The following is a 25,409-nucleotide window of genomic DNA, read 5'->3' on the forward strand; positions in this document are numbered from 1 at the left end:
TTCTTCAGATTTAGTTTTTGAAGTATAATTTGTAATTTCTGTTTTTATTTCACTTTGATGCAAATTTTGTTTATGTAAAGCATACTGGAACTCAACTTCGCTTTCCACGATTAGCATATAAACAGCTACGATTTCACACATTCCTTGTTTTGTGATGCCTTATGTAAGGGTATTCTAGAAAAGTGCGGGTCCCAGCCATTATTACCTGAGTCTTGGTAAAACGGTGAAAAATTCTGGGTGTGAATTTCCATATGATACTAATTCACGAGGCGTTTTCAATGTCTGTTAGACAAACGCTTTATATTTCACTTACTATAAACATTCTCTGGTACAATTCTTGTAACGGGTTTATAGATATCACAATATTAGCATATTTATTATTTATCGTATTTCAGCGTCCTCACAGACTTGTTCAGATGTCACGGATAGCATCTGAGAATATAACCATGTTTCAGAGACGGATCATCCCGGTAAAGTACATCACATGACTGTTGATTTTATGGCGAAGTCAGATAAGAAATGAAACGTTTATCTCAATTAGTAATTTCATTTTCTCTTCAGCGATGGGAGCGGAGGCTTGTATTTTCTAATAACAGTTAAACAGTGTATTTATTCATGAGATGATGGTGAGAACAAAAATGGTAGGAAAGCAAATTAACTTGCAATAGTGTTTAGGAATATTGGAAAATATGGAGGTGAAAGTGGTAAAAGTCTCATAGTGACTCCCAAAACTACTCTTATACATCTTAGCATAACGTGTGTGTGTGTGTATTTGTGTGTGTGTCTGTCTGTTTGTGTGTTTTAGACATTCTTTAGTGATAGCTGTGAGGTATGATAGTATGTAGGTAGTGATTCCATGCATCTGTAGATCAAGAGGCCAGCAAATAAACACACGTGTTTGTCTTCTGTTCTTGAATGATGAAACTATTATCACTTAAATACTGACACTAAAATGAAAGGTTTAAATTTTGCCTAACAATTGAAAATTCAATGCAGTGCTTCACATCACCATTCTATTTCTAATTTTCAGGCACTATCATCTTCAATGTCAGCAAAAGTCCATCGTTTAACATCAGCTACAGCATAAACAGTCCAAACCAATCTGTTCTGCGGACCTATTTCCGAGATTTCCAAAACGATTCATTGTTTATTTTTTATCTGAATAAGAGTTTAGACCTTGAAGAACTTTACGATATATTGGTAAGTTTATTTATATATACAGTGAACTGTGGTTTTAAAACAAAATTTAAAACGGAATTTATTGGCAGTACAATTCAGAAAATATCAAAGTTCTCGTTCTTTGTAGAACAGCTATGATTATGTGATAGGACAAATCCGTATATGTATGTCACATGTTGTTCATCAAACTGTTTACCATGTTTGGTCATGGTGATCGTATAATCTTCTGATGACAAGTTTTGTTTCCTTGACTATGAATGATATGTTAGTGTGAATTGCTAACAATATGTCGCAAACAAATAAGCTGAAAGACTAAGTGACTGACTGTCGGATTGATTCATTGATTTTCATCAGTTATTTATTTTGTTATCGTAAGTATTCTTTTGCATATTTACTCAGTGTTTGAATATGTGCGAATCCGCTGTTTGAATTATGTCAGGATATTTTTATCGATAAGATACTGGTACTGCCGTAGCTGGCTTGAGAAGAAGAGCGGTTAAAATTATAGACTTTCAGTTACCATTTTCATTCAATGTCTCATCTTTTTTTCCAGGTTTACATCCTGAGAAGATAGAATTCAGTTTTTGTGACACGGTAAAGTACTTGCGTAGCATTTTAGAAATGCTGATAATTTCAAACTTCTTTACCCTTCCACCCACTTTTCTTTAAAAAAAACAGAGGTTACTGTCTGAATGCCTCTGTTAGGTTCCACTTTATGCCAGCGATATTGCTTAATATGCTTTTTTTTAATTTTATTATCTTGCATCATGACAGGAACTAGAAAATTACTTAGTTGACGATATTTACAGTACTGCAGCATGTAGACTTACATAACTTTTGGAATAGCTTTCTCCGCAACAGGATGCCATGTTCATTTGCATCAAAATTGTTAATGTTTGTTCATTGTTTATTTTATATATATCATAGACGGTAGTTTCATATTGTTAACTTAGAGATTCTAAGCGTTATTATATATATTTTTATGGTTGCTTCTTGGTACGGGTTACACACGAAAGTAGTTGTATGATCTTCCATGGGGTCACCCCTGGTCTAACAATACACCGTACGTGAAAATAAGGCATCAAGGAAAAAGCCAAGAAGATACTTTCTAAGAAAAAGCATCTCCTATCAGGAGGAGAGGTGCTACTGCTAGGACGTACTTCAGAAGACCACATCGCTCCGTGACAGTGTCCCCTCCTACTTCTACCTCTTCGCGTGCCTACAACGTTTGCTAGACCTCATTTAATACCAGTGTATCTTAACGTGATGACACAATGAAAACCAATTTCTAAAGGAACGTCCAGTCATCCGCCAGCGGCGACGAAGACTACGTCTTTTTCTTCTTCTTCTTCTGGTTTGTTTTCTTCTTTTTCTGCTACGTCTTTGCTTCTTCTGATTTAGCGTCTGAAAATGCTGAAAATGTGGCCTCACCCAAAGCAAAAGTGCAAGACAGAACAGGTTTGTTGCAAAGTTTAATAGATTTACCAAAAAAGATCTGTCACGATTTAGTTTGTTGAAAACACCTCATAGTCGAGTGCTGTTCATACTGAAGATGATACGGCGTGCCAGCACTCAGTGGAGACGAATTCCAGTATAGAAATAAATGTGGACGTCATTCTCTTGTTCATAAATTGGTTCTATGGATGCGTTTCCAACAATACATTATGATGTTTCACGGTCATATTACCTCAACAGGGGACTATATTTTTAGGAATCATTCGGATAGTTTTTATAAAGAAAACTATAAACAACATTGTTTTATTTTCATCTCCTTGTTTTCTACTTGAATAGCAGCAGGAATTTAAAATGTAAACAAATATAAAATTCACAGCGTGTGTTCAATAAAGAAGTCTGAACAATAGTCAAAACAGCTGTTGCTGTCTATGATTCGTCTACATTTATTTTGCAAATATTTGTCAAGTTTATCCTCAGATTTACTAAACAAATCGATTTCTCGGTAACCTTAATAGAAGAATTGTAAATCCCTCCACTAAAACTAGCCCCATAAAATATAATTCCGCAGACCATATTTCTGAAATTCTGAAGCTAAAATGGATTTTGCTAAGTTTGGTAATTTTATATGATTTTCATTGTAGAATGTCTTCAGAATGTCTTCTAGGAATTATACATGGGGTAACGTTTTTTTCCAAACGTGGGGTATTTCTTACTTTGTCTGAAAGCGGCCATTTTCACCTAATTTGACTGAATTTCTTCAAATTACAAACATTTGTTGGCATTTTGGAACACTTTTAAATGTATAGCAATAAATTGTGCTGGATGTTTTATAAGTTGACTATTATTTAATATTTCAAGTTGTAAAAGTAGTACCTGGATGGGTGTGCGATACGGAAATTTTAGGTGTGCGATACGGAATCATATACTGGACATCTGTGTTGCATGTAATATCAGCCATGTACGATTAACTGGGTATGTAGTAAAATAATATTTCTAATATTCACCATTAATTTTTGACAGATGCAACCATTTTGCACCAAAAAAAATTTTTTGAACTATTTTGTCATGAATAATGAAAACACGATGTTAATATCATTTAAGTTGTAACAAGATTCCTCCGCAATATCCGTACATTCCTTACTGACGGAAACTACCGTTGTACCGGTAGAGCGAACAAGTACCGTCGCACGTACCGCTGGAATATAAATTCAGCGGTAAAAAGGTATACCGATAATACCGTGCACCTCTAGAAATATTTTATTAGGTCACTACCTGTTCTCCAGATTAAGACGTAGTTCGCTTTCCAAGGGTGCGATTAGACGAGTGGATACACATCTCTGACACATGCTGCTGGATTTAGCATTGCTTTTACAGACCTAACATAGTAAGTTTTATCGCTTGGAAAATATTAAAAGTCTCAACTTATATTTTTGAAAATGACAGAAATTCCCGAGAATGAAAATCTTTTTACACAAATAATCTGATATTAGTGTACAGGTTTAATACTAACTTCCACCATCAACCATCCCAATTCTCCAATCACAGAATAATTATTTTCATAAATTTTTGTTTTATCATATAAATACATAAATCTATTAGTGCAAATGTTGATATATTGGCAATTATCGTGGTACAGTCAATTTCTCATCAAACATTATCCGTGATTGTTTTGTCATATAAATGAACTATCAACTCAGAAATCTGTAACTGTATATTTATTTCATGCTTCTTTTTATAGGGTTTGAAAAAAAGTTACGTAGTAATCAGCACTGAAAATGAGTTTGATTCTTACATCAACATATCAGGGAACCTGAATATACCAGAAGTAAGCTTTGGCCATGAGATATATTTCTTCTATTTTCCAGTGAAGTTCATTTACGGCGCCGTTTTAGTTTTTTTACGTGCGAGGCTCTCTCTCCCTCCCTCCCAGTCTCTTCACTCTCCCTCTCTCTCTCTCTCTCTCAAACCTTTCAAAACAAAAACATTTTCTCGATATTCAGCTTGAAAAAAATTTGGAGAAACCTATATCTTGGGAATCTGGCAGTTAAACTATAAGTATTTATTGACTCACATTTGTACGTTTGTGCATTGCCATGCCTATGGTATGAAAGGTATATATGACTATGTTACTTTGTGATAATATCGTCAGACCGGGGTGGGGCTTTCTTCCAATAAAATAGGTTATGACTGATTATTACAGAACCAAGACAAACTGATTGTGCATCAGGATGAAACAAGATTACGTCCCTTGCTAGGAAGTGACTTAAAATGTCAGTAAATACTTCGTTGTCAGTTTTAATTCAGCCTGAAATGGCCAAAGTGTACAAAATATTCAGTTAGGTTTTGGATAAAAATGAAAACTTTACGGAATATTACCGATTTCTACATTAAATTAACAGTGCCAATTGAAATGATTGGCTTATTCTTCCTGGGCAGTCACTTTACTATACAATAACGTGAAAAAATTGTGGCTGAAACATTGCTGCGGCCATAGGCTACATGTTGAAATCGTTTGTTTAATTTATATTGCCGAATTCGAATGTTTCTCCTTATTTAACTATAAATAATTGATGTAATATGAAAGACACCCATAACATATAGACTTTATATGATATAGCTAGTATTTCGCGAGAATATCGCGAGAATTTAGCCCACTATGAGGAAAGGTTTTGATCATGCAAAAATCAATAAATGTCCCATTTAAAAGAATTGCTCCTCAGTAAACCTTTCTGCAAACATTCTGAACAACGTCTTTTTTTCTTTCAGAATACCCCAGTCAACACTGTAGTGTACATCCTTCTTGAAAGAACGTCAGATAAGGACATTCCAGTGTCAAGGGCATTCTACTACACCCTGGTGGTAATGTACAAAATATGTGCTTTGGGCTTTGCTAATGCGATGTTGGATGATAGATATTTTCTCCTAGTTTTCTCTGACTTTAAGTGATTCCATTTCACATACAGGCAGAAAAGATATTTCCCTATGTGCAGTTTTTAAAAGGGTACAATGAGCAATTGGTAGAAACTAGAACTATTAATGATGGTTGTCATTACAACGGACAAAAAATGGATAGATGTATTCGAAAAGACGATAAATAAACTGCAAACAAATTTGCTTGAGTAAAAAATACTATTTGTGTTGGGTAAGCAGGGGCTATAACTCCACCAATGATGAATTATATTGTTGACAGTAAAGCGTATGATGAATCTTAATAATTTCAAGCCGTTCCTCAAATGCAGCCAAAGTCTCATGTTAATAAACATGGTTATTATGTTAAAATGAAGTGGACAATTCGGAATATAGGGGCCATAACTCACCGAATAGTTACGTTGAATGCTGATAGGCGAACTCATCAGATATCTTGCTCGCATATAACCGCATACCATGGATGGTTGAGATCCAAGTATAATAAACACAGAAAATCTGTTCGATAGAAAGTATTGGATGTATTTTACAAAATTAGGGACTGTGATCACACTAAATAACGACGTAGAACGTTCAAACCAAACCAGCTTGAACCTTATCATTATAAAGCTTCATACCAAATTTAGTTATAATACAATAGTAACGTTATGAGGCAGAGATAAAAAATATACACAAATGGACAGACAGACATGTTTATTCATATAGGGCAGTGTTTTTCAACCTTTTTATTGAAACAGAACCATTCGGAGCGTTTAGATTGCTCGCGGAACCACATGCAGTGACAGAAGAAAACAGCGATTGATACAGGTGTATGTGTGTAACACTGTAATTGTAGCCCAAATCAAAAATAAACTCGTGTGGCCAGAATAGCCGATATTAGTAGTTACTAAGTTACTTTATTGTTACCCGTTAGCATCAGTTTGCAGTAGCGAACATTTCAGTGCGAAACTTGTGCTTGGTGATTTCTACAAAGCAATTGAATTAGTGGCCGAATGTTCGAGAGAGACACCCGAAGTTCATCTTCGACAGACAAAAGTCGTTCTCGTTTCTTGTGTTTGATGGTGGTCATAGCAGAAAATCCGAACTCGTACATGTAAGAAGTTGAAAACTGCAACAGAAGTCGCAAAGCTTTCTCAGCCATAGCCGGGTACTCGTTTTCAACTAGTAACCAAAACGCATCCAAGTTCAACTCTGCATGTTTTAGCTTCAGCGTTCTGTCACTCGCAACGCTAACGAGCTCCTCCTCTTCCTTCAAAGTAAACTGTCCTTGGCACGGTTCAAATTCCACAAACGGGTTTCTAACCCAGTCGTACTGGTCAACAGATATCGACGGAAAATGTTTTCTGAGACTATTCAACAGAGCATCCAAATGGGTCACAATCAATAGAAGAATTTCTTGGTAATTTATTTGAACAACACTGGGAAACATTTCCAAATTTCCAGCAGATGCATGCTTCTTCCAAATTACCAATTTCTTCAGAAATGCGTTTATTTTGTCAGTTGAAATCAAAACGTTTTCATGTTTGCCTTGCATTCCACTGTTCAAAATGTTCAATTCATGAAATATATCGGCCAGATAAGCTAGTTTGGAACAACAACACTCGCTGTTCAGTACTTCTTTAAAATCCTTCACGAGAACAGAACATCAGCATCTCCTCTCTCAGCTCGTAGAAACGAGATAAAACTTTTCCGCGAGACAGCCATCGTACGTCCGTGTGTTGGATGAGTGTGACATGGTCCGCTTCCATGCTTTCACAAAGTTTGGCGAACTGGCGATATTTCAGAGGTCTCATCTTCATATAATTAACGATTTTCACCACCATGTCTAGCACAGACTTTAACTCGGCTCCAACTGTTTTAGCAACTAGTGCTTCTCTGTGGATGAAACAGTGCGTGACCATGATAGCTGGATTCATCTGTCGCACCAGCGATTCAAAACCTTTGACATTTCCCGTCATGGCAGGGGCGCCATCCGTACAAATGCCAACGCAGGTTTTCCAGTTCAAGTCACATGACTGCAAATATGAATTGACAACGTCAAATATGTCTTGTCCTTTTGTTGTTTCTGGTAACTCCTTACAGCAGAAAAGATCTTCAACAATAGGTCCATTTTCAATAAAACCTACAAACCCCATAAGCTGTGATTTACCGCTGACATCGGTGCTTTCATCCACCTGCAGTGCAAAGAATCCACGTGTCTTTATCTTCGCTAAAACGTGACTTTCAATGTCGCTGGACATGTCTGAAATACGTCTGCTTATCGTATTGTCTGACAGTGGAATCTTATTGATGTCAGATACGTCACTCTCGCCAAACATAATTCTCACAATTTCTCGGCATGCAGGTAAGATTACGATTTCGGCGAGGGTATGCGATTTCATTTTCTTTGCAACGATCTCCGCGACAGCATAACTTGCTTCTTGAGCTTTGTCACTTATCTTGAACTTTTTCTCGAATGTAGCGGTTTGTTTTTTGTTCAAGCTTAGTGCCCTCTCGAAGTACGCCACATTCTTGTGCGCTACATCCGGATGTTTAGTTGTTACGTGTCGCTTCAATTTAGCTGGTGCCATGGCACTATTGGCAAGCTTTTCCCCGCAGACAACACAGTGCGGTAAGGGGCAGTCTGGGTCTCCTGCCCAAGTGAATCCCATAGCTAAGTAATTGTCACTGTACTGACGAACTTTAAGATTCCGATCGACAACGTCAATTTTTGGCACGTTCGGCTCACATGACGCGGTACTAGCTGTAGCTTCAGTCGACTGCTCCTGAGTTTTAGTTTGGTCGTCAGCTGTGGCATCGTCTAATTTTCTCTTCTTAATAAATCGGTCCATGGTCGTGCAAAAACAACAGTGTTATGAAAATTAATTCAAACGTTAAACGCTCATTAGGACAACAACGGAAACAGTAATTAAGTGGATAAACAACGACTAATTACCGCCCAGTTCCGGTACTGCCAGACTTGGTTCCTGGCGATTTCGGCCGTTATTTATATATTTTTACTGGCTACCGGCGGAACCCCTGGCTGGCGCTCATTGAACTCTTAGGTTCCGCGGAACCCCGGTTGAAAAACACTGATGTAGGGCTCTGTCTAAATTGATCTAATCGAGTCTTCATAACCTGCGACCATTCCCTTATTTGTGGTGCTTACTGTGAATTTTCATATAAAATTAAAAGTCATTTATTAAGCGAAAAACCCTTTAAGCGTGGAGACTTACATAATGGCTTCAGACAATGTATTTGTGAATGAATTCTCAGTAAGCTACATTTGTTATCATTAACATCTGAATGCATTCTCTTCATGGATCTGCAGATAATGTAGCTTTAGTGATTCAAGGTAACCCTTCCCTTAAGGTTGTACCTAGGTCGAGTTATCGCACAGAAATCCATCTTAATACAGTTTGCAGTGGCATTGGCCTTACAGGTATCAGCTTGAAATGTAGGTATCCAATTCCTTTTAATTAAGTGTACCTGCAATATCGCACTTTTTTACCCCTTATTTTCGCAATCAGAAGGCCAATTCGTAATTTTAAGAACTATACAGTTGTAAAGCTTGGTAAATGTGTATGCAACAGAACTGAAGTCATCCCGCATAAGTTGTTTTCATTCATAGCTTCACAATGATTTAGACGTTTGACGTTACAACTGAGATATAAGAAGCTTCTGTACCATTAAGGATTGATTTCTTTAAATTTTGATCAAGTCATATCCTGTAGAACTTTTGATGTGAAAAAGTATTTGATTATTAATTTACGGTAAAATTTAATTTAACCTGATAACTTCAAAATCGATTGAAAGTTTTGAAATATGGATGGTATTTTCATCTGCAAAGATTCTATAAATCTCTTGAAGATGAAATTAATTTATCTCATGGATGCAACCATTTACATAGCAAACGGTTGGATGGACAGATGGATAGATGGGCTGAAAAAGCCATAACTTTATGCATTCGACAATAAGAGTGTGTCTATAAGAAAATGATATACGGTCGCTTACATCTGCAGTCTAAACTTTTATTTCAGACTATGTTACTTGATGTTGGGATAAACATTCTGTAGATGACCTGGGTTGGATTAGTTTGGAAACTGTATCTGTGGAAAGGCGACATCTTGTGCTTTTCTAACATAGAGAAAGAAAATGGAATGCAAAAACGACTGAAAAAGTGAAAAAACACCACAAACAACAACAACAACTAAAATAATAATAATAATAATAATAATAATAATAATAATAATAATATTATTATTATTATTGTTAGTAGTAGTAGAAGTAGTAGTAGTAGTAGTAGTTGAATTGATCTTACGTGTCAGATGATTAATATTTTAAATGCAAAATATATCAAATCGACAAACAAAAGATGAAGAACGGAACTAATTTTTACAACAAAAAAAGATATTTTTTTGTGCAGAATAATAGGGACAGTAAGTTCCGAATAGACAGCTCTTCGAGTGGAGAAATCAAATTGAATTCGTCTCTCGACTACGAATCTGGACAGCGAATGTACCTTCTAAATATTTCAGTGACGGTATGTATGCACTGGATCAAATATTATTATTATATACTCATTTTTTTCTCCGTTAACTTTGCATTGTCAGAATCGTGTATTATTTTACGATATTGAACTCGCGCGTACAATTCGTATTGCACTCATAAAGAAACTAATTTCTATTGTAAACAAACAATGGACGCAGACGCCAGTACTCACATAAGTAGGTCATTTAAGTTTTGTTGATTAAATTTGTTTCTAAAGGAACTAAAGCAGATACTTCGTGGACTGCAAAATACCAGCTGTTTTGCTACATTATGCGTTAATTCTTTTGATACAATATTTCGGATTTAGTTGGGCGATAGACGCAAGATTTCATAAAATTGCTGGGTACCTACAAATAACATGCAAGTGACAAAACATAAACTGTCTCCTTTAGCTGGTAATAAGAATGGCAAAAAAAAAACTTACAGTTTTAAATCCTGAATTTCCTCAAAATGTACTTTCTTAGTTCTGCAAATCCGAATTACACGAGCCATGTCATGGGTTCTCAAGCTTGATTAAACATTTCGAAATTGTACTCTAATTTCTACTATATTCCAAGTGCAATTACATCCTTCTTACTGCACTCAAAATAAAATAAACATTATATTCCATAGCGGTTTTTTTTGATAATTGAAACTGAATGACTTCATATTTTTCCCCACATTATGATTTCAAACATTCAATGGCAGAACATAAACACGTTTGCAGATGTCAACACGCTGCACCTTCTCGCTGAAATCCGATGTACTTCATGTAGAATTGACACATAAATCCAGTCTATAGTCACGAAATTTCGTAGAAACGAAAATCTATTCATTCCAGATCAAATGGAAAAGTTGTTGCAATGCGCATTTATTCACATTATGATTCCAAATTTAATTTTAAGTAGACCAAAGCGCCATTTTTTTTCTCTCGAAAGTTATGTCTAGCGCGCGACTAAGTTCAAATGTATCAGGGCGGAGTTACGTGCGCATTAAAAATGTTGTTGTGTAATGATGAATCTGCGCTTGTGTATTTAGTTTGGAATACGGCATACGTTTAGTTACTTTGTGTCGTGAAGTGTACTTTTGTTTACATAATTAAGCCTTTGTAGAATAAGAAAATGAGCACATAATAAAAAGGTTACTGCATTTGTATGGGAAAATATAAACTCGTTTTGTCGGATGGATATACTGCAATCCCAAGGTCGTGTAGTACTTCCAACCGAAAAACTCGTTCATATTTTCCAATACAAATGCAGTAGCCTATATGTATTTTATGTCAAGTTATAAAATGTATATGTTACGATAAAATGAATGCAATAGTTAATTGATTTGCACAGAAACTTTGCTTTTACATAAACGATGACGAATGTAGGTGTGTTTAATAATAAATATCAATATTCGGCTTGATACAAACCATTTATACAATCAATGCTTGCTGTGGTAATCAGTAGTTTATTCGAAATACATTCACGGAAAACGTTTGCTTTGTGATTATGGTTTTGATACAGGTGTGATAATATTTTGCTTTGTATATCGATAATTAAACGACTGGTACAAACCTCATCATCTGAGTCATATGACTAGCAAGGTTACTTTTAAAACACAACCATTCTAGTAGAATACATTGATCCTTAACTATTAAGCACCTCAGTATTACGCAGTACCTCGTATAAGATCCCATATTCCTGGTGGAAATCTGTTATTTCTTACTATTTACACCACTATAAGGCGACCTCACCCAAACTCCGATGCACCCTGTGGCTTCCACGAGTTACAGTGAGGGACAACTATCATTATGAGAGAGATAATTTAATTCTTCTTTGATTGCGAATTACACACACACACACACACACACACACACACACATATATATATATATATATATATATATATATATATATATATATATATATATATATATATATATATATATATATATATATATATATATATATATATATGCAAGGAAGTGAGACTGTATAGATTAATTACTTTCATCATATCTCCATTATTTGAAATTCGGCAGGGCTCATGCAGTCACTTAGGTGTTGGAGTCGGTGTGTGCCTGAGTCCCATTCTGGGTAAATTTTGAGAACTTCGTTTAAAAGGAAAAGTTTAGGTTAGATGCATTCTACACACAATTAATGAAGTTAATGATCCTGGTCATATCAAGATTATTTTTAAAATATGACCACACACGTATCTAATTAATGTATATAAAAGAGACACGTGCTTTGGAGACTGTTTGGCGATAAAACATAACCTTCGTGTAACCAGCATTAAATTTTGTGAATAACTTCACCAATCGTATATTATTGATTGTATTTTCTTAAACAATAAAACGCATACAGAGGGTTTTCAAGGTGAAATATAATATAATATTGTCCAGAAATATTCTCATTAACATAGATTCACAGTACTGAGCATTATCGATAATCTAACTGTATAGAATTTTAAAAACCCACCATCACCACCCTTTCCCTATTTAACAAGGGCTAATCTACTTGTCTTCGTTCTTGCGGTTATGGTTCTGTTATTTAACTTAAAAAGTTTGTGCCAAAATAGACAGAAAAATGTTACAAGATCTTACTACAAATAATACAATTTCAAGGAGCACAAAATCATATTAAATAAAATGTGCAAAAGGTATATTGTCACAAATGAGTATATGACGTTTTATTAAATAAGTATGGCTTTTTACAATTAGGCCCAACTTTCCAAAATTAAATGACGGTAAAATAATATCACGATTTAAACTACCTCAAATATTATGGTACGACTTGATTAAATTTAAAAAAATATTAGTACATCTATAGAAAGCAGTAAATAATTTGAGTGAAAAGATGTCAGTAATTAAATTGCAATGTATTTGTTTGCATATTTTATCAGTCAACGATCTTGATATCTTATTTGTACTTATTCAACAGATTCAGACACGACACTTCTTCATCATCTTTTTTCATGTGCTCAGTAATATTCTTTGATCGATGAGGTAAATTAAGAATTGACATATATGATTTTCCAAGATAACTTTCACAAGCAGGAATTCGAGGAACAATAAAAAAAGATAGCAGTATAAATTTGGCATTTCTCTGTTTAATAGCGAAACTCCTGGTCAAATTAAAAATATACAGGTATTTGCCGATTTTTGCAGTTTTCTCGATTTTAAATTGCTGCTCGATTAAATGATGAATATTGTCATTTTTTCATCTTTCTTGTCGAAATTGCTGTCGTCATTGAATGACAGTATGTTTACCTGTCTTAGCCATTGCTCATCCCTGCATGAGTTGCTCATGTGACTTCATGAGATAAAGCCGAGGATAAGCCAAATACGTGCTCGATGACTGCCACATGATGTGTAAATAATAGGATGCTAACAAGCTAGATCGCTCTTACCCAATTTTATTTTTTTAATCAATTGTTTTCTATCCTAATTCTTAGGAAACATAATTACGATTTCAAACAATTTGTAATTGGATTGGATGATCACATTAAGGTCTTGGCTGGCTATTTTAAGTTTTTCCATGGCACTCTCTTTTCTGTCCTGTATTTTTAGAGAGCCTTTTGATATTAAGGAATGAAACTTGATGATTAGCTTCAACATGCTTAATTGACTTAGATTAGATTTAGCATGCTTCACTAACTTATATTAACTTTATCCAGATTCACTGACTTAAATTAGCTTTCCATGCTTCAGTGATTTAGATTAGCTTTAGCATAGTGATCTGGCTTAGATTTGTTTTATTAATGCCTCAGTCAGTAACTAATTTTCCATACTTCACTGGCCTTAATTAGCTTTAGCATGCTTCACTGACTTAGATTATTAAAATGTGTTGCAAATGTCATTTGTCAGTCTATCAGTGTACGAAAAGTCGACCCAATTCATCCTCCCAACATCCCGTTACTTTTACAATAGGACACTGCCGATAACACAGCCAGAACTTGGTCTGCCAGCTTGTGGATCAATGTTACCGATGTGGATGACCAAGGCCCGCAGTATGACTATCCTGACTGTGTCGCACCATGTCTGATTCCGGAATACACCGCCATTACAAATCTTTCATTCACGGTAATTAACATTGCTTTAATAATGTTCCCCCACCCCAGGAGAAAAGTGTCTCTAGTTCGAGTAAAGACCAAAAAGCAAGTTATATAAGACAATCCACGTGGTCATCCACTATTTATGCTTACATTGTGTGTTCCAAATACGAATACTACTACCGCTACTACTAATAGCAATAAAATAATGAAATAAATAAAAAGCACACAAATTAAATGGAAAATAAAAGAAAACGGTTAATACAACAAAATGTCACAATGATCAACATAGTTACGACTTCATGAATATAAATATATAAGTTTTCAAAATTATATATATTAACTCGATTTCGAAAAGAGTACACCCTTAATAGTACAGACAGGTTATGAATGTTTTACAGACAAGCAATCTGGAATCACTATACCCTTACCCCAAAATACCATTATTGTAACACTTTCAAACGCATCAGTGTAATACATTTTTACATAGCGAACATTTGACATATTTTGACATGAACCAAATGACTTTAAGACTATATTCACATGTAAGCGAAATGAATGATATTGTCTCTGAATATCGCATTCATCTAACATATCAGAGCCACAAAGGGGCGGACCATTTTCTTTTATAGAGGTGGGAGCTGGGAGTTTCTTTCGAACAGTTTTTTTCAGTTCTACTGGTCACAAACCAGAAGAACTTATGGAATGTTCTCTTGACCGTTGTCTATCCATACCTTAGGACAGGTTTGTGATTGCTACTCATTCTGAACTACGTTCAGCATTGTCATGAAACTTTTTATACACACATTCATCCCATGGTTTTGTTGGTTCGAACGAAAATGTTGCCGCTCGGACAATCAATATCGCCGCCAAAGAGGCTACCTTGAAAATCATGTGATCTGAACTCATCTAGAGTGAATGGACATGCTATAAACTTGGGGCTTTCACTAGACTAAAACGGTGCCGGTCTGATGTCCAATTTGGCCTACATAACTCCGATTTTTAAAATTTTGTTTTCGCAACTTCTTCAGAATGGTAAGCATTATTGATAGTTTTTTCTTGTTCCAGAAGACCTGTTTTGTTGTATAGCTGGCCCAAATTGTAAATGGTGCTGACCATCTTGAAAATAATGTTATTGCACTACTCATGAATTGATGGCCGTATCAATAAGTGGTTGAACTATAAGATTTTGTATAGTTTGTAGCTGGTCCTAAATGAAAATTTGTCATATAGGATCCCCGATATGGCCGCCATATGATCCATCTTGAAATGTAATATTACCATGAGGTTTTCACTAGAATACTTCTTATGATGTCTAGTTTGTTCTGAATGAATATGGTGCCGATCTGATGTCTGATATGGTTGCCACAGGGGTCGTCTTGAAAATCTTGTTATTGCCAATCCATGTGGATCAAAATGTTCACCAGAAGACTTTTTATGATGTTGTATGATTGTCCAAACTAACGATGATATCATTCTGATGCCCAGTATGGCTGCAGCAGTGGCTATCTTAAAAAAATGTTATCACTACTCTTTCTGCATGGATGGTCTTACGAACATCGGCCTTTTACTGAAGAGACTTTTTATGATGTCTGGTTGGTCCTAATAGTGCCATACAGACATTTAACACGCCAGCCACACTGACCTTCCTGTAAATTTTGTTATCACAATTTCTCCTGAATAATTTGTCATATCAGAATAGGGTCTTGACTGGAAGAATTCTTATGATGTTTAGCTGGCCATACATGAAAATGGTGCCGAAGCGACTTCTAACATGAGTGCCATAATGGTCATCTTAAAATATTGTTGAGGCTAGAAAGAAGTATATAGAATTTATATTTGGAATGGTCCGAGCATGTTAAAATTTATTAAATTGCTAAATTCCATCATGACATCCGTAGGCTACTAATTGAACATACTACCATGATGAATTAAAATTACAGGATTGCCTTTTTGTTGTAGTTGTAATAGTAGTGTTCGTTCTTATGTTCGCTGTTATCTTCTGTCTCTTTCATCTCCATTTTGTTATTGAATGCACGTAACAGTATCTTTCAAATTTCCTTTGCAATATTTGTGTGTATCAAACTTAACCAGCATCAGGTTATGTGACATACTTAAATACATACTATATATACATGAAGATGGCCAATGGACGTAGATGATCAAAGCCCACGTTTTGTCTTTCCTGGTTGTCCTACACCTTGTCTGGTAATGGAATACATCACAGAACTTTCATATACGGTAAATGTTGTCGACGCTTTTCCGCTCCGTCTAAAATATGCCATTTAACAGAAAAGTATTCAGTTTATGACAGATCCTAAATTTGATCAAAGCTATTTTTTAACTCATTTGGACGATAAGTATGTTAATTAAAATTGTGCGCGTGTGTATATATTTGTTTGTGTGTGTGACAAATAGCATAGCTTTGGAAGTGCTGGTATAAAGCAGTTTCATATGTCATACCAATACAATGTAACTTTATACGTAACAGCTATGCAATGATATTTCTTGGTTTTATAAAGTTTGTACCCACATAGGACATAGTTACTCTTACGGAATATGCCATCAGATAACCGTATAAGCAAGTGTTCCTTGTTTTCAGGGTCTATTGAGTGACACTCTAAATTCGCAAATAGCCTACAGCTTTTATGACGGTAATATCACAGAAGTTACTTTTTAAAACATTGTAACGTTATTTAAAATTCGTATAAAAATATCAAAGCAAGAATCTCATAGCAATATGATCGAATAACATAATTCTTTGTTGTCTTGTTCTGGTGTCGTATTGTAATGTTCTCCACATTTTTGTGACATTACTGACACCGTCTTATTCTAAGCCTATAACTGTTTCGAATACATATACGTATTTACCACGGAAGACGGTGTATTACATATTGCACTTAAACATCCAAATCTAATTCATGAGCGGACTGTGTATATGAGACTATGTAAATACTTTCCCAACCTTCTTGTTGCGGTTGTCGATTTGTTACTACTTAATGCATGTTTCACCAAACCCAACCTCGTCTAACGTCATTTCATGAGGAAACATTGTGAAGAGTTTCTCATTTCTCTCTCTAAATGAATTTTTCAGATATAACTGGAGGTTTTTCTGATACTGCAAGCTCAGGTTTCTTCAGAATAGGCAGGTATAATGGCACCATTTTTCAACTGAGACCGGCTTCGCAAGCTGCATGGAGAACACAGAGACTAGTCCTTAGCGTATGTAAAGTTTCTATACATATTGACTTTTTCATTGAGTTTCAGCCTTATTCAATCGAACTCTCGCTTTACTTTGAGAGTTTTGTGAGAATCTTTCAGAGACAGAAGAGACATTTGTTGAAACAGGCGAACGGATCGTATGAAAATAAAGAGCACTGAACATGACTTTTCATTACTAGGAAATTAATGGACACTTAAAGCAAAACATTCTGTACTTTTTCGATATATATCCCATTAAAACCAATTACTTAAAAGACTCAAAAGTAAGTCATCCTAACTCTCTTTCCTTTTCCCTTTTTCTCAATCAAATATAGATAACATCTGCTATAAGTATAAAGAGGTTCTGGTCTCTAATTTGTTGCCAAGGGTTACGTCGGTTGCTAATTCAGTTTGTCTATTTTGGGTGAGGTACCTATATAAAGGATTTTCGAGAGGCAGACACAAACATGCTTGTGCATGCAATAATGAAAGTTCTCTTTCATCGTTACATATAGCATCGAACCTGGTATTCTCTCGCAGTCTCTCAACATGCAACATCGTATTCCAGTTTCCATAGGGGAAGTGACACCCCTTGCTAACGGATCATACTTAATATAGTCATTTCACAACATATGTATAGCAAAGACCAATATATTTATAAGGTTTCAGATCTAACTTTGAGATGCAAGCGTTAACAGATTAGGAACATTGTTTTTTTTATATTTATTTATAATTTCGATCAAACACTGTTTACTAAGTTTAAAATTTGGCAGGAAAACGGAAAGAATGAGTTCGAGGCCTCACCGTCATGTTGAAAATCTTTGCCAGTGTTCTTGCAAACGTTCGAACTTCCCAAGATTTATTTAACCCTTTTATTGTTGACTAACGCGGTGGTGTGGTACGTGTCTAACATTCATTTGACAGAGTAACTTTCGCAACAATGTTCTCTTTCCCACATATTTTAACTTTATCTTGAAGGACCATCAACTTTAAAAGAATCGTGGGTTTCCAGAACATTTGCTGGTTCTGCAGTTTTACATTTCATAAGCTTGAACTATTCTTAGCTGATTTCAAAGATCTGATGCTTCATATTTTTGTCGACCCAAGGAAAGCATTATTAGTGTTAGACTGTAATTGCCTAATTTCGAAAGGGTAGAGCAACATGATATATAATGGTATTTGGGACGTGTCATCGATTTTCGTACAATTTTATTCCATGGGGCACATCAGTAGTGTCATTTTTTACAGTTCTATGTACTTGATTGATGATTATTGCTGATGAGTTGGTCTATACTTGTTCATCTCAGATCTATCATCAAGAGTTTATGATTTAATGAAGCCTTAAGACATTACTAAAGATTTGAATAACAACTTTCAGTGTTTCACCGTTTACTTGTTTGCATAATACTCAACTCTTTAACTTCAGACATAGTTCATCAAGTACATCTATCTGCATGTAGCTAAAGCAACATATATTTAAATTATGACGGCATTAATCCTTTAAGATATTGAAGAATGACTTGCAGATCAGTATGGTGCACGTTGTGGCACACATTTGTTGATTGCTGATCCAAAACAGACTCTGGTTGAAATCACCAAAAGTTACTTGACAAATATAAAAATCGTGACCAGAAACCTTTAAATGGATTTTCGGAACTGAAGAGCAAATAATATAGTTTGAATTCTTAAAATGGGCACAAATCGTTCGGCTTAGTTGGACTGTTATTTGTTTCTCGATGCAAAGGCCATTTCAGCTGGGTCATTATGATTGACCCTATTGATGTCACTGGACATTTTTATGTTTACAAACTGTTGCCAAAAGTTATGGAATAAATCAGCATAAATCAACTGTCGTGACAGACTTTCTGAACGTTTACGGTGTCCACACATTGTCAAATCCTCCATACAACCCTGATTTAGCTCAAAAATATTTTAATGAATCCCGTTATGAAAAATTTACTGATGGGCAGATAATTTGAAAGCATCCATGCTGTAGGAAGTATATTTATCTAGAGTATGAACACTATACCAAAGTGAACGAAAAATGACATTTAATAGATAAGTTACAAAGAACTACAGATGTAAAACTCAGCAATATTCAAAACTTATTAAATACCTGTCGTATATTAATATGCAGGGAATCAGTGTCTTCTACTTTATGCAGCAGCTAATGTACTCAGTTCAAATTTATGAGACGCAATTGCAGCATTTTCACAGCTTTGCATGTAGACAGAGTAATGACTGATAATTGATATATATATATATATATATATATATATATATATATATATATATATATATATATATAGAGAGAGAGAGAGAGAGAGAGAGAGAGAAAGGGGCTTTAAGATCTTCAATGTATGGATCTGAGATATCCCTGTAAAACCATACTTTACAATGTATATGTTTAAATAGTGTCATGCATATGATGTGGCATCCACACGGTTGAATACTACAAAACACAACTGGCAATAATTCCGAGACCATGAGATGAATGACTACTTGGTTTGATTGGGGACTGATATATTCAAATCGTACTTGCCAAACATTATTTTTGCTTTGTGTCTAATAGTTTGAACTGATAAGAAGGTTGTCTTCCTTAATAAAGAACCACTATATTTGGCTCTCTAATAAACATGCTCGCAGTTTCACCGAAAAATAATTGCTAATTGTCTTCAATTGCAGGCTGCAGAAGTGGGAAGCAGCCAGCCTCCAGCACTTGCTGTCATCACAATTACAGTGTATCAAAGGGACACTGCCCTTGACAAGTCGGAATTACCTGGGAATTCAAAATCAGAAGATGTTCAGAGTCTGAAGTCTGCTGTAATAGCAGTCAGTGCCTTTCTTGGTATAACTATAATCGCTTCAGCGATCATAACCATTACGTTGTGCCACATATACAGGAAGCTGGCTTTTCAGGGTTGCGGTCAGTCTAGGCCAGGTGTTCAAGAAGAACATCCATATTTATCTATTGATCCTTCTCAAGTCAGAGCATGATAAAAAAAAGTGCCTCTGATGACATACACTGATTAGGAAAGTACAATAAACTATAAAGCAAAATTTAAAGGATGGCAATATTTTTTTCAATATCAATGAGAAAATATCTGATCAGTTTCACTAAAATTCTCAAACGTTTTTCTCAAATTGAGATTTTGCATTATCATGCTTATGGTATTTACTGCAATATGTGAATGACTGTGAGAGGTAGATACAAGGGAAAGGATGCAAAATAACTCTTTAGCTTAAAGAACTGTACACCTGATAGCAGTTTTATTCTAAAAATGCGTGATATTATCGCACTTGCCTAATGTTTAAGGAAAACCTTTTAATTATAAAACAAGCGATAATAAATGCAATTAAAATTCTTTACTTAAGGAAGAATGCTTAAAATATACAGTGCAACTGGGGCCCGAAGTCCGACATACTCTAACTCTGCGTATGATTTTGCATGCAGATGATCATACAAGTAACTATGGGATTAACATTAGCTGACGTTACCCTAGCACTTAAAGTCCCTGTCTATTCTTTGTGTCATCATCACCAAATATAGCAAGATGCTTTTAGACCTAAAGAAACATCAGTTAATACTTGTACATAAGACACCTAACCATAGTTTTGTTCAACATACATTTATACTTCTAGATGTATGGACCATGCAGTCTGAAATAAAGAATTTGTATCATATTACAACTTATAAGAAAGAGAAAGCACAAAGTGATCAACACAAAAACTTTAGAAAGTCACAAGATATCGTGAATTTATATGCCGATAATATGTAAAAATGCACATATGCCTCTACGCAGACGGATTTTCTTTACTTTTGAAAATTCTAGAAGATATTTAGAATAAAATAAGTACCCAAGATTTTATAAAGACATGTTTGTGTTAGTTGTTCAGATACGTATCTAACTCAAAATAACTGATACGTATCTCCTGTTATTTATACCATAACAATTTGACAAGAACATGACAGAGCTACAGGGTTTAGTTTAAAATGGTATCAGTGCAAAATGTTATCCGGTAGCTGACAGATAAATGCAGAAAAAGCAATTATGAACTCTTGAATAATTACTACTGGTTCCTGTAGTTCTTAATGGCATTACCTTGTCAAAGAAAAAATGACTTATCCTGGATATAATCTTTGGTTACACCAGTGTATCTTATGAAAACTGATGGCACTTTTGTTATTCATTTTGTTGTTCACTACTAAATGAGTTACCATTTTCAAAATCTGACTCGAAACCAGTAGTTACGACATCAAAGATTTTGAAAGAATGCTTCCATCAGACTTTGTCATGTCAACATTTGTAATCTGAAGGTTTTATGTTGTGTTTATTGTTTGCCGTGTCGCTATTGTCTTTGCCTTTTAAAAAAATTCAGTTAGGATAAAAAGCATTACAAATAATGCTATCATGCAGGTTTTTAATTTGTACTCTACGAATGTTCTTCCAAGTATTATCGTGCATTTTCCTGTAGATTTCAGGGATAGCACTTTCCGTTTTGTCTGGTTTATATTTATCAAATTATATATATATATATATATATATATATATATATATATATATATATATATATATATATATATATATCCAAAATTAGGCATATTTTCTACCTGGCTTAAATTATTGATTTTGAATGTGTAGTAAGCATATTCATATCAATCTGAGTCTTGAACCTTATAAATTCCCTGGTCAACCTGTTGTTTACTACACATTTTATATCATAATTTAGTAACAGACTTCTAATTATAGCTTTTATTTTGCAAACATTATGAACCTTCCAGAAGGTTACTTGCCATTAATTGTTTGTTAGAAAATGTAAATTGTGACCAGAGTTCAGGCAGACAACAATATACTCTTGTTACTGGAAGTATGATTCATCCGTTATTTAAGAGCTTGGTATAATCAACTGTATTATGTTGTGTCCAGCTATTTCTTCGGGCTTAAAATTATTTCTAATTATTTAATTTTATTTAGTGAGTTTTCACTGGAAATACAAAAGTGTTTATAAAAAAACACATTCTTAGAAATAAAGACTTGAATTTATCCTGAAATTTCAAATAAGGATATATTCTTGGATTGCATTGTTGTGATCGAACAATTTTTTTAGAACATCAGCACGAGACAGGCCACTGCAAGCAAAAGTGCACCTTCAGCCTTAGATTCAATTTGAATTTCCACTCAAGGTTATTCAGTCCTTCATAGGACATGTGTCTGTAATTCTAGGATTATTTGGGATTTGATCCACAACACCATAAGTTCCTTTTTTACACATGCACTTGTATTCTAGAGAAATAAAATATTTCTTGAATTTTACAAAGCTTGTTGCTTTTAACTCTTTTCAGTTACTTATTGTAAGACCATAGAGTTGTAACATATATGTATAGATAAACTTTATGTTGAAACTTTTCTCTAAAAACAAAGTGTAAACACGAATTAAGGCAAAATAAATAATATAAAAGCATATAGAGGCGCATAATTAAAGAAATGTAATTGACAATATTAGAACATTTGAAATGGGATTCCCAATATATATATATATATATATATATATATATATATATATATATATATATATATGCCATCCATACTTCAATAGAATATTCATATTCATATCAAAAAATAATTTAGTGTTTAATCTTTTTGTCCTTCTTTCTAACTCTTACATACTACATGTTATATCAATATTCAAACAAATTCATGACAATGTTGTTTATACGTTTATCACAGTAGAAGAAAATGCTTGTAAGACCTTGGCCTTTCAATCATTCTTCTAATCATGTAGTTTGGTGCAGTGGTTGGTCCTGATCTTGCAATGACAAACACTGCTTTTCTTTGAACTCATATGGGCAGTATAGACTCCCAAAAATGCACAAGGAAAATGCGATTCCCAATCAAAATCTTAGCCCAATAAGGCCAGCTGACTGTATGTGTAAATAGTTATAAACCACAGAGGTCTCGCTACGATTTTAAAATTTGGAGTCCAAAACCTTCTTTCCTAGGGGCTACGAGTGGCCGAGTGGTCTAAAGCGCTCTACGTTACGGATCACTGCTATCTCACATCTGTCTGCGAGGGTTCGAGTCTCGGATTCGGCCAATTTGGGTATGTGAGAAAGCTTGCCAATAGTTTCTCGAAGGTCGCTAGTTCTTTCCGGGGATTTTCCGGGTTCTTCCTCCACCATTAATACTATCTGCCATGTATAGCCTATTTTGTGCTGAAAAATGGCGTTAAACCATATAAGAACAACAAACTTCTCTCCTACAGAATCAACACAGACGTGAGTGCGTCTATTTTTAGATTGAGAGGTTTGCGTAATGTAATCACTTACTATAATATAGCTTCATTAGAACAGTTTATTGACAGGATCGCAAATTTATGGTTTATTTATTTGTATACGTAGTTGTAGTAATTTTACTGATTTGCTGGGTTTTTTCCGTATTTTCGCAAATACGTGTCAAGTCAGAAAACAGCTTCGACCTTAAAGCGCATCTCGCGAATTCCACAACATAACATTGCCCCATACGTTTCTGACCTACACAATTTGCATTTTAAAGTTAAATCTTTGAAAAAAATAATACTTCGGCTATCGTTTCAATCATTTGTATATTTTTTCTGAATATATTTGCCCGATGATTTAAGAAAACAGACAATCTGATAAACTGGTACATCCCAGACTTAGCGAAGTCCGCCATTATTTCCCGTTAGGCCTACTGGTTCACTTACAGTTTCAAACTAATTTAATGACGAAATAGCGTATAAGAGGCAGTTAATATATATCCAGATCACCGATTCTGATCTTAAAACACAAGTTTGTACGTTTTATCATCAAAGGATAGCATGCAGGAAATTGATAGCTGCTACCTTACTCGGAAAAGGTTTAATGGTCATTCGGCTATCAAAACATAATGCTTGCGAATGGGCAAGAGTTTGTTTGCCAACGTAATTGATATAAAAACTAGGTCTAGCTACTGATGCATTGGTGAATACATTTCGCTACTTCACTAGAACTAACCGGGTTAAGGTGAATTACATTTTAAAAAAAATATGGTATGGTCAGTCAATGTACCTCTTAAATAATCACAGGGTGAAGTCGTTTTCGCTTTCCTAACAGAAGAAGGCGAAGTTTACATTTTTAGGCGACTTGTCACTCAGTTACGAATGGCATTTTGTCTAAGTCTCAACATGTCTTGATTCTGAGGTCACCTGCACTGCTTATTCCGTTACATTCGGAAATGAACACAATAACGAAATCTAAAGTTGTTTATTTGATGTACTTTTATAAATGATCACATGTATATCTCTGGGTCTTTCTGCCTCTGAATTCAATCACTGTAAACATCAGTACATAACCACCCAGCCGCCAGTCAAAGCCTTTGAACTTGCTGCCCATTTATATTGCCTCATGTTCTTTTTTATGTACTCTTATAAAATGGCAACATGTACATACATCAAGGGGTCTTTCAGTCACTGAATTCTGTCATTGTAAATATCAGCACAGCTAATTGATCAATACTTTTTCCCCACAAAGCTCGTGGCTGAAGCAGGATTGGCAAGTCTTTGAATTTTGCCGCACACCTATTACATGTGTACGGAGGACTCTCGCCTCAGTGATTTTCTGCGTCCCAGATCAAAGATTAGCGTCCAAATACGCGTAATTAAGCGTTTCCGAGATCTCTGAAACCATTACATATTTTATCACATATAAATAAAAGATAAGTGTAGTGCTGATAATTCTTTTAACTAATGGGTTAATATTAAATATGCCAGTAATTAGAACTATCCCAAGATTATGTTGTCCATGGTACTTCTAAGCCTAGGTCTATAAATTATCTTGCGCATTCACTCTTGGCTTGAATAATTTGATAAAAATAACAGTGGGACTTTGGTTGAAACTAAAACTACGTTCAACATCGCAAAATCATCTATTATGAAATATATTTCTTGATTAATTTCAAAACTGTCAGGAACAAAATATATATATAAAAAATTAACCCTTGCAAAAGTATTCGTTAATATGTACAACAATATTTCTAGTTAGATTGAGTCAATCTAATGTACAGTACTGAATTTAAGAAATCTTTCATTTTATCTATGCAGTA

The 25,409-nt window shown here is 34.8% G+C and overlaps 1 protein-coding gene and 1 long non-coding RNA gene across 2 annotated transcripts; both read left to right on the forward strand.

Moving 5' to 3' along the window:
• The first annotated feature begins 1,376 nt into the window (after nt 1–1,376).
• On the forward strand, nt 1,377–16,077 carry LOC149805936 (cadherin-related tumor suppressor-like). Its single transcript, XM_089934947.1, has 7 exons — nt 1,377–1,395; nt 1,733–1,773; nt 4,373–4,459; nt 5,401–5,493; nt 9,965–10,081; nt 13,988–14,140; nt 16,072–16,077. The coding sequence occupies exons 1-7, from the start codon at nt 1,377–1,379 to the stop codon at nt 16,075–16,077; spliced, it is 516 nt and encodes a 171-aa protein (XP_089791073.1).
• A 644-nt stretch (nt 16,078–16,721) lies between these two features.
• On the forward strand, nt 16,722–22,629 carry LOC149805937 (uncharacterized). Its single transcript, XR_016415036.1, has 3 exons — nt 16,722–16,763; nt 17,204–17,331; nt 19,996–22,629. It is a non-coding gene; the product is annotated as an uncharacterized LOC149805937 (long non-coding RNA).
• The last annotated feature ends 2,780 nt before the right edge of the window (nt 22,630–25,409 follow it).

The sequence above is a fragment of the Sinohyriopsis cumingii genome, chromosome 2 (assembly GCF_028554795.1).
Source record: "Sinohyriopsis cumingii isolate HCF-2022 chromosome 2, ASM2855479v2, whole genome shotgun sequence".
NCBI classification, from domain to species: Eukaryota; Metazoa; Mollusca; class Bivalvia; order Unionida; family Unionidae; genus Sinohyriopsis; species Sinohyriopsis cumingii.